This window comes from Carettochelys insculpta, chromosome 3 (genome assembly GCF_033958435.1).
Source record: "Carettochelys insculpta isolate YL-2023 chromosome 3, ASM3395843v1, whole genome shotgun sequence".
Lineage (NCBI taxonomy): Eukaryota > Metazoa > Chordata > Testudines > Carettochelyidae > Carettochelys > Carettochelys insculpta.
This window is the reverse complement of record NC_134139.1, coordinates 53,283,214-53,309,609: the sequence shown is the minus strand read 5'-3', so window position 1 is coordinate 53,309,609 and position 26,396 is coordinate 53,283,214. Positions and strand designations below refer to the sequence as shown.

Sequence of the window (26,396 nt, the reverse complement as noted above, 5' to 3'; positions counted from 1 at the left end):
AAAGATCAGGTCACCTGAAATGCTCTTGGGCAGTCTTCAGCACTGTTTTAGGCCCTTTTGCATTCGGTGGCACTTCACCTGCTAAAACAAAATGAGTTTCCACCAGGCAACCTCAGCCTGTTTTCATCTCTACTCTGGCATAATCCCTTCAGCGCACCCCCCTAAGCCTGTGGTATTATCTAATGTCTCCAGAAAACCGTTATACTTGAAGAAAGAGAGGCATAATGCTGCCAATGGATGTGTTGGGTTTTGTCAACAGACTGTTGACAAAGCTCCTATTGCACGTAGACACTGTGCGGGTTTTTCTGACACAAACCCGGTTTTGTCGGAAAAACACTTTGATGTAGCCATAGCCCAAGGTTGAGGGCAGAAAACTGGGGAGCTGAGGGAAAGGCAAGAGGCTGTGCTGGAGAAGTGGGCTGGGAGCGAGGTGGTTGTAAGTGATGGCTACCTGGAGGGGCAAACAGAGAAGAGTTGGATGGAGTGTTCTTTAGAGAAGAATGAGTGAGAAGTGGGAGGAGGAAGGGGTCAGAAGTGGAAAGAGGAGGAGACATCATCAATTTCCATGTCTCTTTGTGGATGTGTGCAAACAAAGATGGAAGAGACAGAGGCAGCAGGGCAAGGGGAACTGAATCAGAGCCAGGAGAGGGAGGGAGGGACAGCTGCAGAGGTCATAGATGGTTCTCTTCTTTGAAGTGGAGTGGCTGTTCCAGCTGGAACAAAGAGGCATTTTGTGTGTGTGTGTGAGCGAGCGAGAGAGAGAGAGAGAGAGAGAGAGAGAGAGAAGTATGAAAGGAAGAAGACAGTGTAAAGGGCATGATGGGTAAGAGTGTGGGAGGTCAGGAGGGAAGCAGAAGAGCCAACGTTTGGGCTGACGGCTCTCAAGGTGAGGATAAGAGGCTTTACAGGGAAAAGATTGGCTGAGGAGAAGTTAGAGCTGTGGGGAGCAGCAGCAGAAGGCTAAAAGGGAAGAGAAGATGAAAGCAGAAGGAGGCATGATGGATACTATATTCACATTTTGTCCTAGTCTGTTGTTTTAACAGCTGCCCTGTTCCTCCACAGAGGTGGCTGTATTTCTGAGAGGAGTAAAGGCATTTTCTCTTTCTCTCTCTCAACCTAACTGTGAAGTGCACAGGACTCTTCAGGATGAAAAAGTCTATCCAAACGTACCAAGTTATCAGTCCCAGGGCAGGTCTCTTCAGGGAACTTCTTGCCTGTGCTTAAAGAAATAATCCAGCATAGCACTAGGAGTTTAAAGCACTAAGAGTGCATGAAAAGTGATGGGTGGGAGTTAAAGACTAATTAGTGGAACCCTCTCATGCACTTTGGATATGTAAATATTTCCAATGTGAAGGTACAAGTGATTACACAGCAAGACAAGTCTTGCTGCTTTCTCAGGTGGGAATGATGTGTTAATGTCAACTTTATAACACTAATATTTACATTAAAAAGTATTTGGAATGGAACAGAGCAAGCCTCTGCTTTCATGGTGTTTACTGGAGTGGTTTCAAAGCTAAAAGGAGACCAGGGACCTGATTTTATTCTTGTAGGGTAAATCAAGAAGAATTTCAACAAAAGCATTTGATTCAGATGGATGTAAAACTTGGGGGAGATGAGTGAGTTCTGGCAGCAGGCTACCACAAAACTCCTACACAAAATATAAATGCCTTTTTCTTTAAGTGTTATGCCTCAGTTTTGTAACAGCCAGTCTAAGCTACTTGGTGCCAACATTCTCAACAGCACTCAGTGTGAGATTTTTTTTTTTATTTTAGTGCTCAGCTCTCTCAAACTGGGATGATATTTTCAGAAGTGCTAATTTCCCACTTAGGCACATAAATGAGGAACAGCTTTTCAAAATCACTCAGCATCTAGCAGCTCTCATCACATCATTCGTGGCCAGATTTCTTTTGAAAATCTGACTCCATTTATGAATATTGACTTCCAAAAGTCTGGCCCCAACTGCAAGGTCTGAACCCTTGGAAAAATCTAACTCTTAGTGATGATCTGCATTAACAGCCTTCAATCATCCAGCCACAACTACTCACCACCCTGAAATAAATAAACCATCAGTCATTAGTCAGTGTATTGAAAGAATAAGTGATCTGCATAAAAAGAATCAATTCAAAATCCAATTCATAAATATGGTAGAACATGTCCTGATTAATAAGTGAGGCACATAGAAAATATCTGAGGCACTATCTCTATAAAAATAAAATATAGTACAGAAACCTATTAGGAATTTAAGTGTTGGATTTTATTTAAAAAATATAACATTTGCCTCTCCACATTGGTGGAAACACAACACAATGGGAACACTGCCACCGAAGAACACTCAAAAGTCACGTTAGGCTGTGGGGAAAAAACCCATGTGACTGGCTTAAAAGTTGAGCTGTTAAAAATAAATCTCACTCAGGTCATGTTTTCAAGCCTTTTCTCTGCAACCAGGAGGGCTATAAACTAGCTTAAGAAAGAAAAAGAAACCTAGGTCTCATCAGATGACTCTAGGGGATGGAAGCATAAGGTAAAACACCAAATATTGGGAAAATGTTATAGACTTTCCAACTCTTGTAACAGCCTTGTGCGAATGGACGAGCAGGAGAAAACCAAAATTGACCAATGTAATTGGTAGAGAAGAGCAAAATGTAAGCAAACAGCATCTGTGGTGAAGACTAACACACAGGTTTAAAATTCTTTCCTTTTTTCAGTTTTGGGTACCTCTGAGTCACACTGTTCTTGATATTAGTAAAAAACTTTTTTGTAAAATAAGTACCATATTGATCATGCCAATTAATTGAATTCTTCAGGTGCTGTAAGAGATGAAAAGGCCCTTGGCTGCTCTCCTTTCTGCACCAAGCCTGGCCACTAGAAGCAGAACCTTTTGGTGGGTTCTGTAGTCACTGTACCATTAAAATCCATGACTTTCACAGACAGACTTGCTTCAAAAAAGAATGAAGAATCCGGGGCACAATCACCCCTGAGGTTCAATCTTCAGAAGAGAGACATGTAGGCTAGAATATACACACCCTTTGCTGTGCAGTTCCCTGGGCTGGACGTGAGCCAGCAAAAATAGATATGGATACATGGAGGAGGCTATAATAGTGTGTGTGCTGGATATGAAACCTACAGCCAGTTTACCAGCATTCATCCTTTATCTCCTGGCTAGGGTCTCACATTCATCCCCTCGTGGGGGGGAGAAAAACAGACTGGCTTGACAGATTTTCAAGAGGAGAAAATTTAGTTCCAATGAGCACTCAGATTTCTGGAGGTCTTTCCAAATCTTACCTCATCCAGGACCCAAATTCAGCCCCGCCACAACCCCACAGCATTCAGTGGAATTCCATTTGCTGCGTGAAAGGCTGCCTTGAGGCTAGGGTGAAGCTGTCAGTCTTTGGTTAGCAAAGTGTGCAGTGCTTAGCCCTGCAGTGCCACACTGCTATAGCAGAGGATAAGTTATTGTTATCAAAGGATTATTGGCTTATTTAGGAGCGTGGTGCAGTCTGCTGCTCCATGCAGGGCATCGCTGCAAAATAAACAGAGCCTAGTGATTTGCACAGAGGGCCAAGGAGGCAGAAGTCTCTGACTCCTGGTCCCTACTCGGTTACTGAGTCAGCGATTGACAGGGCACAAGCTGCACCCCTCCCTTGCAACACAGTCATTCCTGTGTCATAGGTGGGCATAAAACTCCCCTCCTGGGAGCATGGTGAGGGTTAGTTATGCACTATCTGAACAATGCTCAGTATTATCATGTGATCAAAGCGGCCACGACTATGAAGCGTCCGCCGCTTGGGTACGAATACCTCCATATGGGCATCTACGCCAACTGCTATAGCCCTCCTCTTGAGCTGGAGGAAATAAAAGAGGGGAAGGAGAGGGAGTGAGAGACAGAGCTAAATCATGACAAATCCTTTAAACCTGGACACTGACCATCTCAGCAAATGAAGGAGGGAACAAATGGCCTCTCTCCTCATGCCCAGGAGAGGCCAGAGCAGTGGAGGGGATGCTGTGTGCTGTGGCTTCCAGGCAACTGCTCTGTCAGGTACTTCAAGCCTTCTTTGACCACCCCCTGAGCCACCCCCACCCCTGAAGCACAGTGGCATTGGCCTTAGTGATCCCCAGGCAAAGAACGTGTTATAGGCTGGGAGTGGAACTCTGGAAAGCACACCCTCAAGGTTCTGCGTCTTTCCTAACTTCCCAGCCACCTGTGGAATTTCCCTCAGGCACTCACCCTTGTGACTCTGGCCCTGTTCTGCTCAGCAGCATGAGCAATGGAATTCTTATCACAAAGTTAGACGCCCTGGACCTTTGCATTGACAGAGAGCGTGGGCCTTCTGCTCTTTGGAAGCCTGTACCCGAGTGCTCCTACGTCCAGAATCTCAAGGTCTTTCAGGATTTTCTTGGGGGAGGGTGACCCATTGCTAACGTTAGTGCCTAGGAAGAACACTGGCATGGAGCCTTCTGTTCACCCTCAGCACAGCTGCAGTGTGGGCTGTGATACTGCACTCTTGGCTCCATTCTGCCAGCAGGCCTCATCCCTGCTTGGAATCTAGTTTCCAGACTCCATCTACTGAGATTTCCAGCAAGGGAGCAGTTAGTGCTAACTTGGGTGCCAGTGTCTGAGTGGGTCACCTGCCTGCTGAGAATGCCTCTTCATTTGACAGTGGCCTAGCAGATATAAATGGGTTTGGGACAATGTGACTCTTCCCTGGGTTCTAAATAGTGAGAGTGTCTATACCTCACTCTCAGTCCACAAAGTGTATTGATTGTCCCTTGAGCCAATATGTCCCTGCTCTACTCAGGCTCCCAGAACCACTGGGCTAGGGCTTATGATGATGCTTCTGTTCTGAGGACCTCTGGGAACACACCAGGCCCCTGTGGGTTAAACTGCTTCAACACAGCATGCTGGATTCTCCTCATCCAGCTCTTTTTTTCTCCGTCTGCCAATAATACTTGTGCCACATCGGTAGGAGAAAGAGACCTATAGATGCCAGCTAGAGATCCATAGGTGGAAGGTGAACCCTTGAGCTTTTATGACTTTAAAAAAAACAAAACAATGCTGATGTTAGTTATTCAAGGGGGGAAATAAATCAGATGCATCCTATGCATTCCAGGTGGTTCCTCCCTGTTATCCGCTTTTTCTCCTTCAAAGTGTTAAAAATTATTGGGATCTGTGGACGCTGCCCCTTCATCAAGGTAGCCTGCAGGGACACTGGAGCACAGAAAGCAAATCTGTGTAGCCATTAGAAACAAGGTCTCTGAAAGAAAGCCATTTCCTTCCCCACTCCTCGCTATTTCAAGGTGTTGGCTAAGAGACTTCAGTGTCCCCGGGGGAAACATCTGCCAGGTATTTGTCTCAATTAGGTACCAAGTGAAATCTCAGTGAACTAACAAGGTGCGTGTGTGGGGGAAGCATTTTGCTGCATGAGCAGTTCCTGGCACTTTCTCATTCTCTTCTCAGAAATTAAAACTGCTGCTCCACCTGCGTCTGACACCCGCTTAACAAAGAGAGGAGCTGGCTAGCCAGGCTGGAGGGGGTCAGCCACTCCACCTCTTCTTGTTTCTTTTCCATCACGGTTGGGAGTTAAAATTCCCCTTTTCAAAGATGGCTTCCTTGAGAAGAGTTGTGGGCAGCCTCTTCCCCTCATGCATCACACCCTGACCCGTCAGACCCTTTCTGTGCTGTAAAGCAAATCCTTCAGTGGTGCAAGTCACCATTGTGCCATTGACTTCAACATAGCTACACTTATTTACACTAGCAGAGGCTCTGGACCTACAAGCCTACCCAGGTGATTGTACAACCAGGTACAATGTGAAAGTAGACACAATCCAACACTGTACCATAGACTGGTTAAAATCTCAAAGGATTTTAATTCAATATGGGAGCAGTGTCTTACTACCATATAACTTGTAATTGGGTGGTGGTCAGGAGACAGCCACTGTCACTACTTCCTTTGATTGGCTACAGTTTTAGGGTAGAAAGGGCTTTGGAGTGCAGGACAAATAGCAGCTCATGACCACATTCTTCCTTACACAAGCTGCAGGGCAAGCAGTGATCAGTGACCAAAGGTGCAACTGGTGCAGTAGCCTTTATTTTTTTTTACTTCACGTCACAGGCCCAATCCATTGCCATCTGACTGCGTTAGAGTCAGTGGAGTCTAAGAAGAATACGGTCCCATGTGCTGCGTCAGTCAGTCAGCACATAATCTGCAAATGGTGAATAGCTCCCACACTGCCCCGAGCAAGAGAGCTCCTGTGGGGCTGCATGTCATAGCTAAAGTGGGGGAATTGGACATAGAGTGCATCAAGAAAATCTCAGTGCAGACCTCACTAATCCCTTTCCCACACCTTAATGCATACAGGAAGAGCGTACAAAAGTCCCTGGGTCAGGTTGTACATCCTGCGCAGACATGGTTTCCCTGCTGCGATCACTCCAAGGTACACATGCCGCACTCACACCTCTGACTGCAGTACAGACACAGGCATGTGGGGGAATTTACAGTAGAGACTGCAGAAAACAGAACATTGTCTGGGTATCTTATACCTCTCAGTTTTTTAACTGAGAACTTGCTATCAAGTGCCAGCAAAATGCATTAAACATTGTTGAATGTAGCGCTAGCTACTCAATGATGAAAGAAAGTGAAATGTACAAGAAAAGCAGTATTTATGTGATGGAGACAAGTGTAATAGTAGAAAAGGCATTCAAGGCATCAGAAACTCTAGGGGAAGAGCATTAAGGAGAGGGAAAGGGATTAGTGAGGCCTGAGCAAGCATTAAAATACGATTTATGAACATTTATTTTTTCAGAACTGTATTTAGGGCTGTCAATATCACTTACGAGGTGACTGGTCGCAGCAGTAGGAGGAAAAAAAAAAGTCCTGTAGCATCTTAAGGACTAACAATATTATCTGTTAGGTGATTTGTTAGTCTTTAAGGTGCAAGAGGACTGCTTTTTTGTTTTGCGAAGATAGAGACTAACAGAGTACCTCTCTGAGACTATTCATCATTCAAGGTCCTGGCAGTATTGTTTTTTTCTTTTTTTTGTGCTGGTACTTGATGGTACAGAGTACCAGCACCTTGGCAGCCGTGGCTCAGCTGGTTTCCCTTCCCCCGGCTCCTCCTTTTTTTTTTTTTTTAAACAAAATGGGCATCAGGTCCTGGTGCCTGCATAATGCTTTGTGTCATCAAACCACTGTGCAGACATGAACTGCTGTCTTACCATAACCTCTGGACATGCCAGGGCCACCAACCCCACTTTTCAGATGAAGAAACAGACTGAGAAATGTTATGGCCAAAACACTGAAGACTATACTCTCCTTTCGGGTGCCTAAGCTGAGGAATCTGCATGTCTGAAGCTGGGCTCACAAAAATGGAGACACCCCAAATGAGTGGATGCTTTTGATGTTTCTGTGCTGAATGATTCCCGCAAAATCAAATGCTCAGGAGTTGAGGGGGAAGAAATGGGAGGTACCAGAAGGGAGTCCTGAATCCCACTAAACCACATGGCTCTCTTGCTGCACTATCCTTTGAGTTAGACACCTGACAGTGACAGCCTGCATGCTTGCTGATTGCCCACCCAGAACTGCAGGGCAGGAAAAAAAAATGTGCGGAAAATACCAGGCGAACAGACCTTCTTCGACTTCAGCAAGAGGTCTCAGGTGAATGCTTATTCCATTTGTATTGGTTCGCTCATTCTCTGCTTGGGCGAGATTCAATCAATGAAGTCTTTCTTGGCAGCCTATTCTGGGATCATTTCCAATACTGACAGGATAATGCACGCTAAGTCCAATGTTAGATCAATACAACCATGAGGTAACTCTGAAGACTCCCACCATGGTTCCCCTCCTGTTAAGTTTTCATAGCTTGAAAAGAGAGTCTGGTCTCTACTAGTGTCCCAAGACCCGAAGATGTGCTAGCACTTACCTCTGCTAATTCTTTGCTTCTCTCCGGAAAGGATCCCTGGAGTATCAATCACGCTGATGCTCTCTAGAACTGGGTTGGGCAGCTGGGCACATACAAATCTATGAAAAAAGAAGGGAAATATCTGGTCATTAATTGATACGTCACGTTGTATGGTTCAGATCGTGGTCTCATTTATGCTGTGGTAAATCTCCAACTCTGTTGACGTCAGTGGAGTTCCTCTGGATTTACACATGTGGAAATGAAACCAGAATTGATCCCCTTCTATGCTTAGGTGGCTCTTCTGGAAAATATTTTTATGTTCACTCTGTTGACATGCAGCACTTCTTCCATGTGGGCCCCAAACATAGGTTGCTAAAGAAAAACAATGTGCAAATCCCAGTATGGAGACAAATGTTTTCCTTTGTTGTTTAGATTTCAGGGAGAAAGCCTTTTTGTTTTGCTTTCTGTAAATGTTCTGGGCTCAGCTGAGCTGAAACAGCAAGGCATCTGGAAAAAGCAACAGCATCAGGCTAATGCCAGGAAACCCAAAAGCAAAGCTGGCTGTAAACAGACAGCAAAACTGACTGTTCTAACCTCTGATGAAAGCCCTGACAGGAGACCAAAACGATAAGCAGTTACTTATCTTGTTGGCCCATGGTAACAATCGCCTGGGTCTCCTTTCTCAGGTCATGAGGGAGAGGAGTTGTGTGTGGGGAAGACAGCAGTGGAAGTTGGCATGAAAAGTATCAACCATGCGCTCTCACTGCCACAGAAGGAAGCAGCAGTACCTGAACTACTTTGGGTCCTACCCAGAAGTAAATTTGCCACACAGGACAACAGGGTGCAGTCAGGAGTGGGGGAAAATGCATCCCACACTGCTGCTGAAGTCACCGTGGCATCTGGACAGACGAGCGTCACTGCCATTGGTTGTTTCTTCAATGCGTTTTCTCTTTGAAGTAAGACACCGCTGGTTTTCACAGGAATGAACCTAGTCATCTGGCAATATGAGTCCCCCAAACTTCTGCTCCAAAGGGTGAGGCATTTTGGTTCAAATTCTATCTATGACCCCAGTGGGCATTCCTCACTGCATGGTACTTAGCTGACAAACCCAGAGTATTCAGCAGCATTTCTGGCATGGCTTTCTCACTGAGTCCCTTATGAATCAACTGCGTGGTCAGAGTTAGACTCTTTAGGACATGCAGCCCATCCCCTGCCAAGGCAGGGTGTTTCCCTGCAATATGCGCCTGGGTACCTTGTCTGGGCTAGTTTTCAGTGAGTTATGCAATGGGACTTTCACCACTTCCCTGGGTTGAGCTATTCCTCAGAGGAGATTGGTAGCAGGGATTAACAGAGGGCCTGTGCACCCAATTGCCCCCTGGCTGCATTTATAATCCTGCTGTTGTTTCCAGAGGGGTAAGTTATTCCACACTAAAACCATGGTGTGGACAGCTGTTCTGTCCCAGCAAGGCATGTGCCACCACAGAGAGGGCTGTGTCTCAGTAGTCATGTAGATGGTAGGGAGGTGCTGAGCTGAATGCATTTTTCTTTTGACTAGCACAATCATCTGCCTTCTCAGAAACAGCCTGCCTTTTACCTGTGAAGGGTTTTGTGTATCACATGGCGGCGACCACAATGTATTTTCCACGGTATAGTTGTATGATTCCACCACAGAATGGGAACCACATTCAAGTGGCACTTTCTTACCCCACAGATCATGTTTCATTAGTTATGCCAGGTATTTAGCCCCTGAGAGCACACAATCCAGTATCTAGTGCTGTGGACTCCAGGGCTTACACGCTTTCTTTGGGCAAGCAGGAGGTTAGCCTTTAAAGAATGCTAGCTAGGGCTGTGAGGTGTGGTGGGAAGGGCTGGCAGGTGTGACTTGTCAGGCCTTGAGGGGAACAACTGATAGCTGTACTGGAGTGTGAAGTAGCCCACGAAAGGGAAGCAGTGGCATGCAAGGGGAAGAAATATGAGTTTTTTCTCACACAACAGCTGTCATAGCCCTAGGCCAAGGGGAGAATAACTGGAAATTAAGGCCTTCTAGGACCCAGGAGGATCATATTATCATGGCAAGACTGTTTCTGTTTTGTTTGGCATGAGGTGGAAGCAGCTGCCCTGGACCTGAGGTTAGGAGGAACTCTGCTTGGGCTGGGCTGTTTTCTTAGGGCTGAGCTGGCAATGTCTCTTTTGGTCACTTGCTGTTTCTGTGCTAGGTTTTGGCCTGCCTATAAGAGGGTGTGACTGCAACTCCATCCACTTTCTATCCAGGGGGTGAGGCTGACAGGCTTACCCCTCTGATGGAGGAAGGAAGGGGGAGCTAGACTGGCTTTTAGCCCAGGCATTGTTAGCTAAATTCCAGCTGCAATGCCAAACCCAGGGGATCAGCGATTGCACAGCTGTACTGTACACAGAGGGCAGATTGGCTCTCAGAATCTCTTGCTGCTGACACAACACCAACAGGGAGACCTAGTTTGGCTAATGGCGAAACTTAATGTGAAAGTGATGGGATGGATTTGTGCCACTCGAGTTGCCCCAGGAGCGGTATTGCCTATACCCTCCCTCCTGGGGATACTGCCAAGAGTCTGGGAGCCGCAGGTGATACAGAAACAATAAGAAGTCCTGTGGCACTTTAGACTAAAAGATATTTTGGAGCATAAACTTTGGTGGGCAAAGACCCCCTTCGTCACAAAAGCTCATGCTCCAAAATATGTTAATCGAAAAGGTGCCACAGGACTTCTTGTTATTTTTGCAGATACAGACTAACACGGCTACCCCTCTGAGGCAGATGATACAGAATGTGTGTAGGTCTCACCTTCAGCCCCCACAGCATGTCATGGTGCAGGAAGGGAGGCCAAAGGAGTGATCAAAATATGATGATGCTCCAGTGATGCCCAGCTGGTGCTCTGAAGAAACTGAGAACAATGGCTATTTCCTGGAAAGTGAGAGGCTGTTGTCTGCTTACGCCATCTCTACAGCACCTAGTGGAAGCTGACTGCAGCAGAAAGCCTGGCCAAATATAAAACCAAACCCTGGTGGTGTCATGCTGATACCACTTTTCAGAGTAGAACTGCATTATAAGGTGAAATGGTACCAAGATCTTCAGCCCAGGAAAATTTCCAATCCCCTTACAGGGCTTCAGCCCTGAAATGCAAGGGGGAAGGACGGATACTCTATTTTCATGGTGATTGGCGAACAACTTCTGACTGACTATCCTGATGAGTCATTCACTAGACAAATCAAGTTACATTTGCTACCTTCTTTAACAGGCTGTACGACTTTCATTTCAGACATTGTACCCACTTCAGATGTTTGATTCTCTTAACTTGCTTGGGGAATGTTGCGATTTTTCCCCTGTGGCATCACAAGGGTAGAATACTATATACAACTGATCATATGTGTCAGAATGATGGCTTAAAATACACAGCCACAGTTAAATACAAATACAGAGGGCTGCCAGGGATGCATTGTGGAAGTTGATTCCACAAGTGAAATATGTGGGACAGAATATAATCTTTCCTTATCTTGACTGGGGCTTTTGGGTGCTGCTGCAATAAAACAGCCAAAGAATAACAGCTGGCCAGCTACAGCAACTTTCATCCTGGGTTACATTTAACTCCTCGAGGCTCTGTACCCACAGATCAGTTGAGTGTGCTGAGCCAAATTCAACTCGGTGTTACTAGGGTGGCAGAATTACACAAGTAGGGTGGTATCTGTCTCCCTGTTTGCTGGCTTTAACTATTTATGGCCTGGTTGCCAGAATTTAAGATATGTTCTTTCTGGAAGTGCGTTTCCTGAAATCCCAGAAGGATCATGAACTGAGCAGCATGTTCAATCTCTAGAATGACCCAGCCAATACAGTACAGAAGGATGGAGCAGCTGGTTAATCCCTGACTGCTGAGAGCTCTATCTCCTCTGCACATGCAGAGCCTGCAAGCAGTCACCGGCAGAGAGACACATACCAAGAGCAGGACATTTCCCAGATGTCACACTTGGCATATACCCTTCCTGCCCAGGCCAGTGGGGCCAGATCCTCAGCTGGTGTATACTGGTACAACTTTGTTCATTTCATTGAGGATGTGGCCTCTGGAAGACAAAGCAACAGGACAATTCTTTGGGGGTGCTTCACTTCAGAAGTAGTTGGGTGTTGTTTTATGGAGTTGTATGTGCTAAGCAAAATGCACCTCCAACCCTGCCACGTGCACTGTACCAGACTTTCCCCCTTTGAAGTTTCTGCAGCTGGCAGTTTTAAAAAAAAAATTGCATTGATTTACTGCAGAGAGGCTGGCACAGAGAGGGTTAATTCATGGTCAAGAAACCTGATTAACAGCCAGATCTGTGCTGCTTCTGTGACTGAATCAGGGATGCACACAAAAGCCCCCACATTCAGCTCCTGCAACACAGGAGGATGACAGACCACAGTGTGATGAGATGAGCTAGTCCGCCACAGCTTAGTAGCAGGATGAAGATTCACAGCTTGTACTAGGAGCAAGTAATCAGCATATACCAAGCAGTCAAAGTAATGTGCATTTTATACTCTGCCCAGCTTTCTTAATACTGCTGCTGTCCCCTGCCCACCACTGGTTCTGGCAGCTAGGGCTCTCCTGCCTCGGCCTTCTGTGGTGAGGAAGCTTCTGCAACACTTTTCCAAATGGCTGTTAATGGTGCTTTTTGGTCTCTGTGCACCACCCCCATCCTGGAGGAAAGAGTAGGGTGGCACAAGTCCTGGTCATTGGCTGGATGCAGCTGTGCTGGCCCCGTGGGACACTGAAATCACCCAGAAATCTCTCTGGAAGTTGTGCCACATCACACTGGCATTGTGAGAGTGCTGTGATCGAACGTCACCAGGAGGGTGATCCAAAGGCACAGCGAGGCTCTATGTGACCTGACACTTACAGGTATCCATCTCTGTGTCACTAGACTTCTCTCCCTACCTGCTCTGTACACCCAGTCCGTCTCCCACTCAGCTGTGTTTCTCTTCTACTGACAGCTCTTTGGTTACCATCTTTACCGCCTGGCCCTGCTCTGGGCTTCCAGCGTGCAATGCTGCAGGACATGTGGTGGAGTATCTGGCACGCATGCTTTTGCTGTGTTTCAGGCACTGGCAGGAAAAGTGGGGAAGGGTAACGAGAGAACTCCGTTTCTGCTGCCAGTGCTAGCACTGGTGTCAGAGAAGGCTGATGAGTCATTCACTAGACAAAGGAAAGGAGCTGGTGCTTGGTCTGGATTAGGGCTTGTGTGGGGCTGAGCCTCTGGAGGGAGGCAGGCCTGTGTGTCTGCGTAGATCTAATCCTCACCCTGGCTGTCCTGGGCCTGAAGAAATTAGCCTAAAGCAAAGGGCTTGAACAGTGGAGAAGTTAACATGTGAACATCACAACACAGGGACGTCTAGCTACGAGCAGTGTTACCTGTGAGCTGAGTGCTTGGGCGGCCACCCAGGAGAGATTCGGGGGTCACCCGGCTGAATAGCAGAGCACCCACAGTGGACATCCTGGTGCTTTTACTGGTGCTGCACATCCACACGTGGCTTGCTGCACATAATTTATTCCACTCATAGATGGAAAAAACGTCAGAGGGAACACTGGCTGGTACTTAGTACATCCCACAGGACAGTCCCTGCAAGGAGGGAAGTTGGAGCCCTAGTCACACTATATGTCTGAAACCAGTGCAGTAGAACAGAGAGATCCGTATGCTGTTTCAAGGGGTGCTCCAGCAATGCTGGAATCCAGAGGTGAAAAGTGAACACATTGGGCTTGTTTCAGGTCCGGTTTTTCTCCACTGGCTTCAGACAAGTTGTGCCAGAGAAATTTAGCCAAGGAGCTGAACTGACTGCACAGCAGAGGAATCTAAGAACACAATGGCCAGGGAGAGCAGGTGGCATGCAATGATCCTTCAACCCTAGATGTGGAGTAGTTTGAAAGGTGATGTATGACACAAGGCAGACTTGGTGTCCACAGCGCTCTCTAGTGGATACTTGTCCATGTTACAAAACACCTGAGCCCAGACCATAATGGCTGGTGGGCTGGGTCCAGCAGAGCTGACAGCCACTGCAGGCCCATGGGCAAGGAGGAGAATGGGGGCTGGCTCCATCCCCGGAAGAGGTGGAGCCAAGGGCAGAAGGGGCAGGGCCCAGGGCAGTCAGTCCTTTGTGCCACTGGGACCATGCTCCACGTGGGCCTGAGTTGCGGCCGTGCAGAGTGGCAGAACAGTGCCACCACATCACTTCAAAAGGGGCCCAGATCACCAGCCACTACTGCTGCTGAGGAAGCCGGGGCAACAGCTGGCATTACAGGCCCCTTTGAAAGGCCAGGACAACTGCCTGACTGGCCCATGACAAGAAATTAGAGGGCAGGGGTGCATTGGCACAAACTCCCCACATCAACGTGGGGAGAAGCTTGTGTGAGGCCTCACCTCCCCACCGTTCACTGTACTGTTCACCAGGGACTAGTTCCGACCCAGTAGAGCAGCAACACACTGACCTGTTCAAAAAGGCATTGCCAAAAGCATTGAGTTTCCTGAAGGGTTTTCTCGGATCCACCACCAGTGCATTTCCAGGAATGATCCCCTCCACATCCCCCTGCATCACTGCGATGAATGAGTCTGTCGTAGGCTCTGGTCCAATTCTCATCCCTGGGAAATCCTGTTCCAGCAGGTACCTTGGGGAGAAAACAGGGCATGATGACAGGGTGTGATCTGAACTGCTGAATTCCTGTCAGAGCTGCTGACTGCCATTACCAATTATAATACTGGGGTGAAGCGTGCAGCCCTTAGAGGCTATTTTTAGCATTGGAAGTCTGCAAATGCCATGGTAGTTTTCACTCAGTTTAATCAGATGAAAAAACAGACAACATCAGCTGCTGTAAAGATTTTCATCATTATTAGTCATCTGGTAAGGCTGCGTGCCATGATCCATCAGGAGTTTGGAAATGATGCATTTCTTTACCCCAGAAAAGTACAAACTGCTTCCATTTACTGCAAGTGGAACTGTTAACTCTGAACCCTAACAACATTAACATGACTTCACTGCTGATCATTCAGCTGATGGGCTTAACTCACAATCTACAGCTGCTTCTCAAATGCTGAAAGCCACAACCAGTGCTTTTTTATCTTAAAAAAAAAAAAAAAGCCAGCAGCCTCAGCCCCTGGATCCCTGATGGCAGGGGGTGGGGTGGGGGACCCTGCAGCCCTGTGGCTGGGAGCCGGGTGGGGCACGGAGCCCTGCCAGCAGCCTCAGCCATGGAATCCCTGGCCAGGGGAAAAAGGCTGCTGGAACGCAGTCCCACTGCATTCCAGCAGAAAAGAAGCTCTGGCCACAACTATCCCATACTCAGCTGGAAAAATCTCTCTTCCTTTTCCTTTTTTCCATGACCGCTTCTGCAATGCAGTTCTTTTTAACGATGCAAAATTCTGTTACATGCTGAACATTAAGCGGTTCAGGGAGGAAGGTCAATTTACTTAACTAATTCAGTGCTACAGAACATGCCTCATTTACTAAAACCTTGAGACATTTTTTCTAACTTTGAAAAAGCAGAAATGCTGCAAAAATTAGGGCAAGTTTGGCACAGCATATGACATATTGACTGTAAGGTTGTGGGTAAATATAAGGCTGCACACACTGCCTTGGCTTTGCCTAGTTTGCGTACATTGGATTGCTACAGGTGATTGGGAGTGCTGGACTATGCACATTAGTTTAATATTGCATTATCATCAAAGCTGGGTGGCTGGCACTTTGCTTTTTTCTGTTGCTGAAAGCACTGAACCTTGTCGCGAGGTGGGGAAAATACATTCTAAGGGCTCTGCAAGTCAACGCAGGCAACAAAAAATAAGCTGCATTTTGAGATTGCTGTCTTTAACAGCTAGTGGCAAGGCCAGAAAGGTGGGGTTATATCTGTTCACAGCTAGTGCTGTTTTAATGGGGGATGACAAGTGTTAGATAGCTGAGTTGGTCTGGTTCAGCAAAAACAAAATTGGCCCTCATACCAATTTCTGCTTGGGCATAAGCTTTCACTCCAGCGCATCTGGTGACGTGGGTTTTACCCACAAAAGCCTATGCCCAAATAAATGTTAGGCTTTAAAAGGTGCCACAGGACTCCTTGTTTTTAAATACAGGATGAGTTTCATGAAGGAGGGTGCCACCCACAGTCCATCCTCCAAGTGAGGGGCTATGGGTCAGCTGGTTTGGTGAATTCCCATGTTATCACTTTAATGACTATCCTCCAACCTGCAGCAAAACCATACAAATATATTGGACACGGTAACCTCTACACTGCACTCCCAGGATCATGGCTGGAGCTGCATTTTCCACTCTCCCTGGACAAGGAGGAACTGTACTACAGACAAATATAAGATTTACAAGCCAGCAGAAAGGTCACGTGACAAGGAAGCACTCAAGATTGATGGCTATTGATCCTGTAAGAAATTAATTAACAAACAGTGCAGCTACACCGGCATTAACTCTGTTGGTGAGTCTCTGGATTCCAATAGGACTGAGCCTTGCCCTGCTCCTCCTGTCACAATCATTTTGTCTTGCATGCCTTTCATCTCAGTGCTTCCACAGTTGGGTACAGACTAGAAGGACTTCCCCTACCACTGAAATATCAAGAGCTTTGGGATGAAAAGTGGAAGCTGCTTAACAGTTTGCAGCAATACGAAATAAATTAGGACAGAAAGAACAGTAAATAAAAAAGCCTAAGGGATCCTAGACCAGGATGCCTAAAACTCACCAGCAGTTGACTACTGCAGCGGTGCTCAAACTTCTCCAGTACAATAGAGTCTTAGAGTTATGGACAACGTGTTATGGCTGAACAACTGAACATTAATGCAGCTTGGAAACTTTTCGATGCAGAAGAAAAATGCTGCTTTTAACCAGCTTATTTGAAATGAAACCAGCAGAGAAACAGTATCTTTACTTTGTCACTTTTTAAAGTAATTTAACTTTTTACATTTTTAGTAGTTTACTATTTAGCATTGGAAGTCTGCAAATGCAATGGCAGTTTTCACTCAGCTATGGTCACCTCAGCTTAATGAGGTGAAGAAACAAAGAATGTCAGCTGCTCTGAAAATTCTCATCATTATTAGTCATCCAGTAAGTCTGTGTGCCACAATCTCTTAGGAGTTGGGAATTGATCCATTTCTTTACCCAAGTAAAGTGCAAATTGTTCCCATTTATAGCAAGTGGGGCTGTTAACTGTGGACCCTAACAATATTAACATTACTTCACTGCTGATCGTTTTAGCAGAAGCATTCAGCTGATGGGCTTAGCTCACAATTTAGAACTGCCTCACAAATGCTGAAAGCCACAACTATCCCATACTCAGCTGCCAAAAATCTCTTCCCTGGCAAAAATCTCTTCCCTTCTGCCGTGACAGCTTCTGCAATGCAGTTCTTTTTAACAATACAACATTCTGTGGCACACTGAACATTAAAAGGCTCAGGGACAGCTACAGAACATGCTTCAATCACTAAAATCCTGAGGTGGTTTTTTTTAACCCTAACTTAGAAACAGCTAGAATGCTGTAAAAATTAGGACATGTTTGTCACAGTGTATGAGGCATTGATTCTAAGGCTATGGGTGAATACAAGGCTGTATATACTGGCTTGGCATTGTGATCATACTGTGCTGTATTTGTTTGTGTCTGGTCTCTGCTGCTGCTTGATTGTGTACTTTCAGTTCCAAATGAGGGGTATGGTTGGCCATTTTGTAACTCTGGTGTTCATACCCGAGGTTCTGCTATAGATGGGCCACATCCTAATAGGAGCTGAGTCCATGAGATAATCTCTCTCTCTCTCTCTCTCATTCATGGTCATATGACACACCTCCCCTTCTGGTCTTGGTCACGATTTCTCTGTGGCGGTTACTATTGCATACAAAGAGTTGCATTATTAGAAAAACGCAAATCCATCCACATTTTCCTCTCTTGAATGGGATTTAGCAGTACCATATGGTAGCCAATTTTCCTCTACCTGCATGGACCACTGTGCAAGTGACCTAGATTCAATTCCTTAGGCCTATCCTCTGCCTTAGGAACAGCTAGCTCACTCCCTGGGAAGCTCATTTTAGTATCCCCATCAGCTTCACAAGCAGCTGCACTGGTATATTCTGGAAACTCATCGGATGCTGCGGATGACAGTGCAGAACTCTAGCCCTCAGACCAACAGAATAGCCCTAACATTTTCATTTCTATTTGCTTTCCTCTGATCTTTTTTGCAATTGTTTTGTCTGAGCCAACATACACACAAACACTTGGGCACACACGGGGTGAATCCACTCAGTCAGATATTTTAGAATTCTCACTTTAAAATACGATAGGAAACACAGACCTCATGCTCAAGAGGGATGAAGGCATAAAGGAGAATTAGGATCTCCACCCTGACCTTTAACTTTGTAATAAAATAGGCTGATTTGCACTCACTTCTGAGATACACAAACATGAGATCATACAATTATTCTGTGAAGAGAAGTTTAAAGAGAAAAGTAGATTTCACCTTTCAGTTACAGACAAGCCTCTAAGAAAAAGAGAAGCAAAAAAGCTAGTGCTCATCTTCTAGCCAGCTGGAATGAGTGAATGTTATCACATCCTCATTCAGGGCTTTTTTTCTGCCGGAACACCCTGGAACTGCCTTCTGAAACCATTTTTCTCCCAGCCGGGGATACCGTGGCTGAAGCTGCTGGCAGGATTTGATTTTCGGCACCGGGTGGGGGTGGGGAAACACTATCCCCACTCATCTAGTAATTCCTTTGCCCCACTTCCCCCCAAAAATCCATTATTAGGTCAATTAGCTTGTACATGCAACAAGTGGTATGAAATTAGAATCTGCTTCATTTGTTTAAAGATACTGTGCAGTGTATATTCTCAAGTAAGACCTCCCCAGAAGACTGGGGTGCAGCATATAGCAAGATAACTCCAGAACAAGGGTTCTACTATATTCTGGGAACACAGAATAGTTTAGTGAAGTAGTGTATATAGTAGACTGATAAGATTAAGGCACAGCTTCATGTCAGTAATTCAAGCTACCTCCATTGAAAGAAGAAGCCCAGAGCACCCTAATTTGTGTGTGGGATCTCATAAGTACAGTGAATGTCATGGTTTGTATAAAGTGCTGGGTGACAGCACCAGAGTTCTCTACCCGTTGGGCCACGGCAGCTGCAAAGCAAGCTCTCCCTCCACCTCCCCCACCCCCACTGTTCCCTAAACCTCAGCTGTGTGACCTGCTGCTAGGCATAAAAAGGAAGATAAATCTTCACTGCTTGCATGGTCTAACAAGGCCAGACTGTCTGGAAGGGCACCAATTAGTGCTGGTTGAGAAGTGAATATTTGTCCATCAGGAGCTGTCTCAGCTCAGTTTAATACTGAACTGGCATCAGACTGGAACATTTGACCATTTACCCTGGTTCAAATGCTGCCATGACACTTCCTGGATTGCAGGCTACTGCAGGACTAGTGTCAATTTCTGGCATGCTTAGAAGAACCGGCATGCAGGCGACTGGGTTCTAACGCTGAGAACCCGCTGCTGCCCTGCTAGGAAGAACAGAAGTGCTAATCTTCATGCAAGATGCTGCAGAATACAGGGGATAGCTTTAGTGATGAGTCAGACAGGATGCAGTGGTTGTACAGGAGGTGTGGTGAGGTAGAATAATGCATGGAGGAGCAGTACAGAACCAGCCATGCTGCAGAGCTTGAGAATGTTTGGTGTGATGAGATGCCTTTGCCAAAAGCAACCTCTGACAGGCAACAGGTCTGTAGACAATTGTTTATTTTATTAACAGGGTAGCTGGACCTAGGCCATAGTTATTTTTAGCAGAGACTATAGAGCACTAATTAATTAAAACAGTCATATTTTGTCCTGCCATCCCCTCCCCAGGCAGGAAACATAAGAAGAGGCAATCATGTTGCAGAGCCAGACTCTGATGGGATCCTGCTGTTTTGGCTCACACCAGAACAGGCTGCTAGTGGTCAAAGGAAGTGCTTTAACTTTCCAGGTAAAGGTGCCAGCTTGCTGTGTGCCTTCAGGTACACAGGACCTTTCTGGAAATTCTGCCAAGAGGACCCGGGGTGGGAATGGGGGTGTGGCGTGGAAGGGTTGAAATGTACCAGCTGGCATTCAGGACGGTATGTCTTTCACCTAGCAAAATAAGTCTCAGTCCCTTGCGTCTCTGAAGGCAGACAAGAGAACAGCCTGATTGCACTAAAGCCAAAGGGAGCATTTCAGTCTCACTTCACTGACTTCTGAATACACAGCAAGCCTCCCTCCTGCTGGCACTCCAGAAATATTTCCCAGCTGACCTTGATTGTCTTGTTTCCACCTCCAGATACAGCAGGAGTTTGATCACAAGCTGCTGCCACTTAGCCCTTGTAACACCCTCAAACAATTTCATGTGGGTTAGAACTTTGGCCATAGATGGCTGCCTACAACTTTCAGGAAGGCGGCTTGCGGTCCAAACCCAAATTTTATGGCTGTCTTGTGTGCCCTGGATGCGGGAAACTTCTTAATTCAGTGCCCTGAGAATGAAGAGCCAGGTGTCTGAGTTTGATCAGTCATTTCTGCACTATGGAACAGGGATGGGTAATCTCTCCAAGTCCTCTCCTAGAGCACGCCAAACTCAAGGTGAAGACAGGATGGATTCCCTGGGGGTAGCCTGTCCTTTCATTGTTCCAGAGTTCTGGTCAAGAATCTGGAGGGAAAGTCCACAGATATGTCAGAGCCATTGTTAGTTTCATCTTACTGCTGAGGCAGAGCAGCTTTTTTTTACCTCTCTGTTGTAATGTTCAGGGGATGTAAGTAGAAGCTAAACTATGGATGCTAGTCTGGATAAAACTCACTAGATTATCTGAAACTCAGAGTCTGCAAGATGCAACGTCTCACAAGCTTCCTGGCATTTCCTGCTTCTGACTGGTTTCAATTACCAGGGACCAGCTTTTCATGTTAACTTAATACTTCCCTTGCCAGTCCCAGAAGTGCCCTAGAGTGCCTCAAGATACCCAGTTGCACTCAACACCCACTGAGACATGCAGAGGCGCAGACACACTTCAAAAGGACCCCTCATCCATGGAAAACAGGCTGTCCTTGTCTGCTCTGCCCAGGCTTCCCATGTGTGTTCAGTGCATCTGGGGTGTACAACAGGAGCGGAAAGCAGAACAGCTTTCCCAGATAACCAAAGGTGTGGGGTAATTAAAGAGAACTCATGGCATCATGAGAGACAGCTCACTCACTGAACAAATGCATCAATCCAAGGGAATGCTGCCTCCCCATGCCACTAATTACCCCACAGCTGTTGTGGAATCACACTCTTAGCACTTGTGGGCTCTCAGGCCTGGAGAGAGGAGAGGGATGGAGTGGGAGAGAATATCTAGGAGGGAAGGTGGGTGGGTGTTGGTGAGTCTCATGTGGCTGGACTTAGCGATGGATGTAGGGGAGAGTTCGGGGAGGAACCCAGTGGTGCTGCAGAGCCAGGATGGAAGCAAAGGCTACATATGAGGGCTAAGAGGCAAAGAGAGGGTGTGGACATGCAGACAGTGAACTTACAGAAAAATTAATGACCTCCCCTGAACGATGGGGGAGGAGGGGATCCAAACCGTGACCCCGCCATGTCTTGCAAGAAGTGTGGAGCAGAGTTTTAGAACAAAAATTCAGGGAGGCGGAGTGGCAGGTGAGGGGAAGAGGAGAGTAGCATTAGCCAAACACGCTCAGCCAGCTTGCCTCCATTTATGCAAAACAACTCCTTCCCCACACCCAAAACTTCTTTGAAAATAACTTCAGGAGACCACACAAGACCCCTGCACTGCCTGCTTTTAGCCCACCGGGGTTTATGCTTCACTTGCCAACCAGGTGGGCGGGTAGACATCGCATTTTGCATCTAGCTCTTAGGTACAGTATTAGGTTGCAGGAATATTAGAGTAGGGGAAAAATGCCTGCATTCCCCAAGGTCGTTCAGGTACAGCCAGTTTTACTGTCTCTCTCCTGATCTCCCCTCCCCTGCCTCTCACCTGTTCTTGCCCTGGTACATCAGGAGATGTGGGGACAAAATAAAGTTTCCCCCAAGGAAATAGGCCAGCCTGACCTCTGTCTTACTGTGGTTTGATGCTGGTGTTGCTACTACTTTGATTTCAATGCAGTTACCACGGCATCAAACTAGAGATACTCTGTGGTGAATCATCTTGTGACTTGAAAGAGGAAATGGGAAAGGTGCAGCCCAAGAATGATCCATGGAGAGAAGATACTGGGAGCTGACCAGCAGTCAGTAAGACCAGTGCATCCTGAGACTGTGAATATGTTGAACTCTCTCTGCTGCTCCATTCAGACTGCTATCAGCCATTTGTAAGTAGCTGGTGAAGGGCACCCCACAAGAGGGAGGGAAGGGAGCCAGAGCTGTCCCCACTCTCACAAAATGCAGATGAGCAAAAGAACACAATAGACCAGGGGTCAGCAAACTTTTTATGTCAGGCCCCACTTTTTGTCCCTGACATTAGCAGGGTCCCTGCTCCCCCAAATCATTCTAATGTAATCCGAACCCATGGACATTTCAGTTGTGTTCCTAAGGAAAAAGAACCCTTTTGGCATGTGTAAGAAAATAAGTCTGTAGAATGTAAAAGCTTTATTAATCAGTGCATAAAGGTGAATACACAAACATAAAAACAGTAACACAATGCAACATTTTTAATGAGATGGATGAGCCGGACCCCCAGCAGCCGATCATGCTGTGCCCCCATAACAAAAATTTCACACCCATGAAGGGACCCACCCCCAACTTTGTGCTCTCCTGCCATAGCCCGAAATCTGCCCTGGGAGACACATGTGCAGCCCCCACAGATGGTGATGGGCACTGTATGGGTGTATCAGAGGGCAAAATCGGCTTCTTCCACCACAGATAACCTTGCCACCCCTCAAGTAAAATAGGCCAAGTTATTACCTGATGAAGGTGGTCTTCCCAGTGGAATACTGCCCCACCAGCAGCACCATTGGCTTGTTATCAAAGTCAGCATCTTCCAGAGCTGGTGAATGAAACTCGTGGAATTTGTAGTATTCTTCCAAAGGGAGCAGCTTGGTTTTGTAGAGCTTTTTGAGCCCCTCGCTCACCGTCTGAAACACTTCAGGGTCCTTCCTCCTCCTGTCATCGGTACCCAACCAGCTGAACATGATGGGATGGGAGAAGCGACTGCCTTTTAGTGATGCTGGTTCTAAACAACACAGTAGTAGGTGGCCCAGCTGGAGCTCTGTCTGGGAGGCTTCCAGAGAGCAGTCTCCGAATTAGTTACTGGTTCTTTGGGTCTATTAAACAGAAATTGCTGCTTTAGCTGTTATCCTCTAGGAAAGTACATTCTCTGTAATGCAGAGCAAGAAGCTCGGGCAGGATGCAGGGGAGAGGGGTAACAGGCTACCCTCACTGGATGCAAAACAATGTCCTCTATCTTGCATCAGCGGAAGATGAGATGACTATGATGGATTTCCTCCAGGATCTCTTGTCACCCACAACTCGAGCTGTTATTATTATTATTTTTTTAATCTGCACTAGGCAGGCTTTGCATAAAAACTCACCTTGAACTGCAATGACAAGGCAAAACGAAAATGCCTCCCAACCCGGCCCGGTTTGCGATGCAAGGAAATGCTAAACTTCTTTCACTTCCTCCGTTCAGATCTTAGAGGAGGGACCTTACGCGCTGATCTGAGCCCGCAGGGTGCATGCTGCTGCCGCGGCTCCGGAGCAGTGGCTGAATCACACCAGCAGCCGCCCCTGGTGCTGCAGCGGGTGTTTAAATGCCAGCCTTTCAGGAAATTGACGAGTCACGGAAGTCGTCAGCTCCTGGCAAGCTCTGGACGTTCTCACGGGCAGGATGAGGCTGAGCAGGGCAGCACCATGTTTGGAGGAGGAACTGGCTCGGGATTTGCTGCAGGGGCTGGGCATGGTGTGACTGCAAGCTGCGATCAAGGACAAAGCCAGCTCTGGCGTGGGAGAGGATCAGGGCGCAGCACCATCTAGAGGGTGATGCAGGGATCTCAATGACCAGATTTTACTCTCTCGCGCTCTGTGCAGTGGTGATGTGACCAGACATACCAGGTTAGAACCCGGACCACAATGAATGTTTCTTAAAGTGCTTTTCAGCCCAGAGGATCTAGAACTTCAGAGCTCTTGAACTATATCTCTGTTAGAAAGAGAGAGGGAGGCAGGCATTGTAATGTGTCATATTGCCCCCCAAATGCACCTCAATTCTGACCTGAATATAAGTGCTGGAACTAAGGGTGTGCAGGGAGCTGCAGCACCCTGTCTTGAAGTGGTTTCCATTATATGCGGTTTGATTCAACAGCTCTCAGCACCCCTCCTTATGCCACTTGTTGCAGCTTCCTTGGACCTCAACTCTGGGATCTAGAGCATTGTTCAGTCTCCAGTGCCTGTTTGAGCTCTGGTGTCTTTGCAGCAGGTGCCTGCAAGGGAGCTTGTATGGTGGTGGATTTCATTTTTATATGTGTTGGCAACCAGTAGAGTGAAAACCACTATACCTGGCAGCCGAGTAGCGTAGTTCATTGGCATTTTAGGCATGTTAGCAAACCTATTGTTTTTCTTTCCTTATGTGCTACCTTACTAGGCATCAAACCATGTAATTAAAATCTGAACTCCTGTATATTAATCCAGCCTACCACATACTACGAACGTAGACTGCATTGGTAGAAGAAAACCATGGCAAATGTTTTCAAACTAGGGTGCCCAAAGGTAGGTACCTAGCTCAACATTTAGGCTCTGACTGATTTCCAGAAATGCCAAACAGCACATCTGATGCTGAAGTCTCTTTGAGGGATTCCATGTCCTCTGACAAGTTCTGCAAATTGGCCCCTTTTATTTCTATGCCCACGTTTAGAGTGAGGTGCCCAACTTGAATATTTTTATCTATGCAGGGGTGGGGAACCCCTGGCCCCTGGTCCAGATTCGGACTGTGGCTTGTCTGGATTCAGATGCTGAGGCTCGGGGCTCCCCTCCATAGCATCGGGCCTGTGGTGGGATAGGGGGTGGGGTGGTCTGAGCCTCATGGGCTGAATCAGACAAGCTGGGGCTGGACCCAGGCTGTGGGCTCTGGTTCTCCTGCTGCCCACAGCTGTTCCCCCAACTGGGGAAAGGGGAGAGGGAGCAGCAACAGCCTATATAATACTGCCTGGAGGCTTCATACCATTGCTCTGATTGGCCAGAATTCTGGCCAATCAGAGGAGTGGAGGGTGGAGTCTGGGAGCACAGGGGAGGGGTGCACAGCCATGTGCATCCACAAGTGAGCAGGTAAGTGCACTTTCATCACCCAGATCCTGCAGCCCTTGAACTCTCCTGCGCCCCCTCTCATTTTCTGCAGCCTCTCTCCCTGCCTCCCAGGCCCCTCACCCCACCCTTCTCCTGCCCCCTCCCAGACCCTGCACCCCTACACTGACCTCTTCCTTCCATAAGCCACACCCCAAAATCTCCTGTGCCCTTCCTCCCACCCAGACTCCCACCCCTCCTCTACCCCCTCCTGCCCAGTCCCGCCACCTGCAGCCAGCTCAGGTACCCCTCGTTTCCCCAGACCCCCTACTCTGTCTGCTCCTGCACCCCATTTCTGCCCAGGTGTCAGTCCCCAGCCTGTTCCTATATCCTTCCTCTTGCCCAGACCCGGTAGCTCGGGTGGGGACTACATCAGTGAGGGTTTTGTTGGTGAGGGCTGGGGGGTGGTTTTTGTTTTTGTTTGTTTGATTCTCGCTTGTGTGGCCCATGACTGATTTGTCTATGGGTCCTGACCCAAAAAAGGTTCCCCATCCGTGGTCTACAGTCTTAGTAATAGCTAAATATTATTAAACAGGGCATTTATATTTGTTTGGTTCATAATCTGAGCAACTTTTCCACTTCCAATGTTATTAATGCAAAAAAAAAACACCCTAAAAAAGCATCAGTGCCAGCAGCCCAGGACTGCAGTGTATACCCATGGTGGGAGCAGTCCTACAACACTGTACAAAACCAGTGTGCGTGTATGATGGGAGGGATCATTTGGTTACAAAATCTTTTGTTCTTGTTGGGTGAAATTCCTGCCCAAGTGAAGTCAATGGGACTTTTGCCATTGTTTCAATAGATGCAGGGGTTCATTCACAGCATTTCCAGGTTTGGCCCTTTTTGGAATTAGGCATGAGTTGTCCTGGTTTCGTTTATATTAGTGTCAGAGATCCCATTGACTTCAGTGGAAAGAGGGTTGCATTCACAAGTGAGGATCCAGCAAAAATGACGGGCAAAGGTAACAATTTCAAACTTTTTGGAGCTATAGAAAAGGTTCATTTTGAATTGTGGCAAAACATTTGTTTGTTTCTTCTGTAGGCAAGCCTGTGAAGTCATTACCATGACACTTGTACACAAGCTCAAGGCTTATGCGAGCTCACATCCTACCCTTCTTATATTTGCCATGCTCTCTTTTTCACACATAATTTCGTCTGTCACAAACAATTATTGTCAACAATTCCATTTCATTTTAATGAACAATAACTGATAATAGAATCTGTCC

At 46.9% G+C, this 26,396-nt stretch overlaps 1 protein-coding gene across 2 annotated transcripts in view; it reads right to left on the bottom strand.

The window, feature by feature from the left end:
- The window catches only part of EHD3 (EH domain containing 3), a 35,680-nt gene extending 12,035 nt beyond the window's left edge, over positions 1-23,645 (bottom strand). Inside the window, exons 1-5 of one of the 2 annotated variants that reach the window (XM_074989856.1) lie at positions 23,431-23,645; positions 22,805-23,163; positions 14,376-14,552; positions 7,918-8,015; positions 3,798-3,842 (exon numbers count right to left, since the gene is read on the bottom strand). In XM_074989856.1, the coding sequence (XP_074845957.1) occupies positions 3,798-3,842; positions 7,918-8,015; positions 14,376-14,552; positions 22,805-23,031 (547 nt within the window). In that variant the 5' untranslated portion in view covers positions 23,032-23,163; positions 23,431-23,645. Of the gene's footprint in view, positions 1-3,797; positions 3,843-7,917; positions 8,016-14,375; positions 14,553-22,804 lie in introns of both variants that reach the window. The other variant, XM_074989858.1, reaches the window with a different exon arrangement.
- Positions 23,646-26,396: the final 2,751 nt, after the last annotated feature.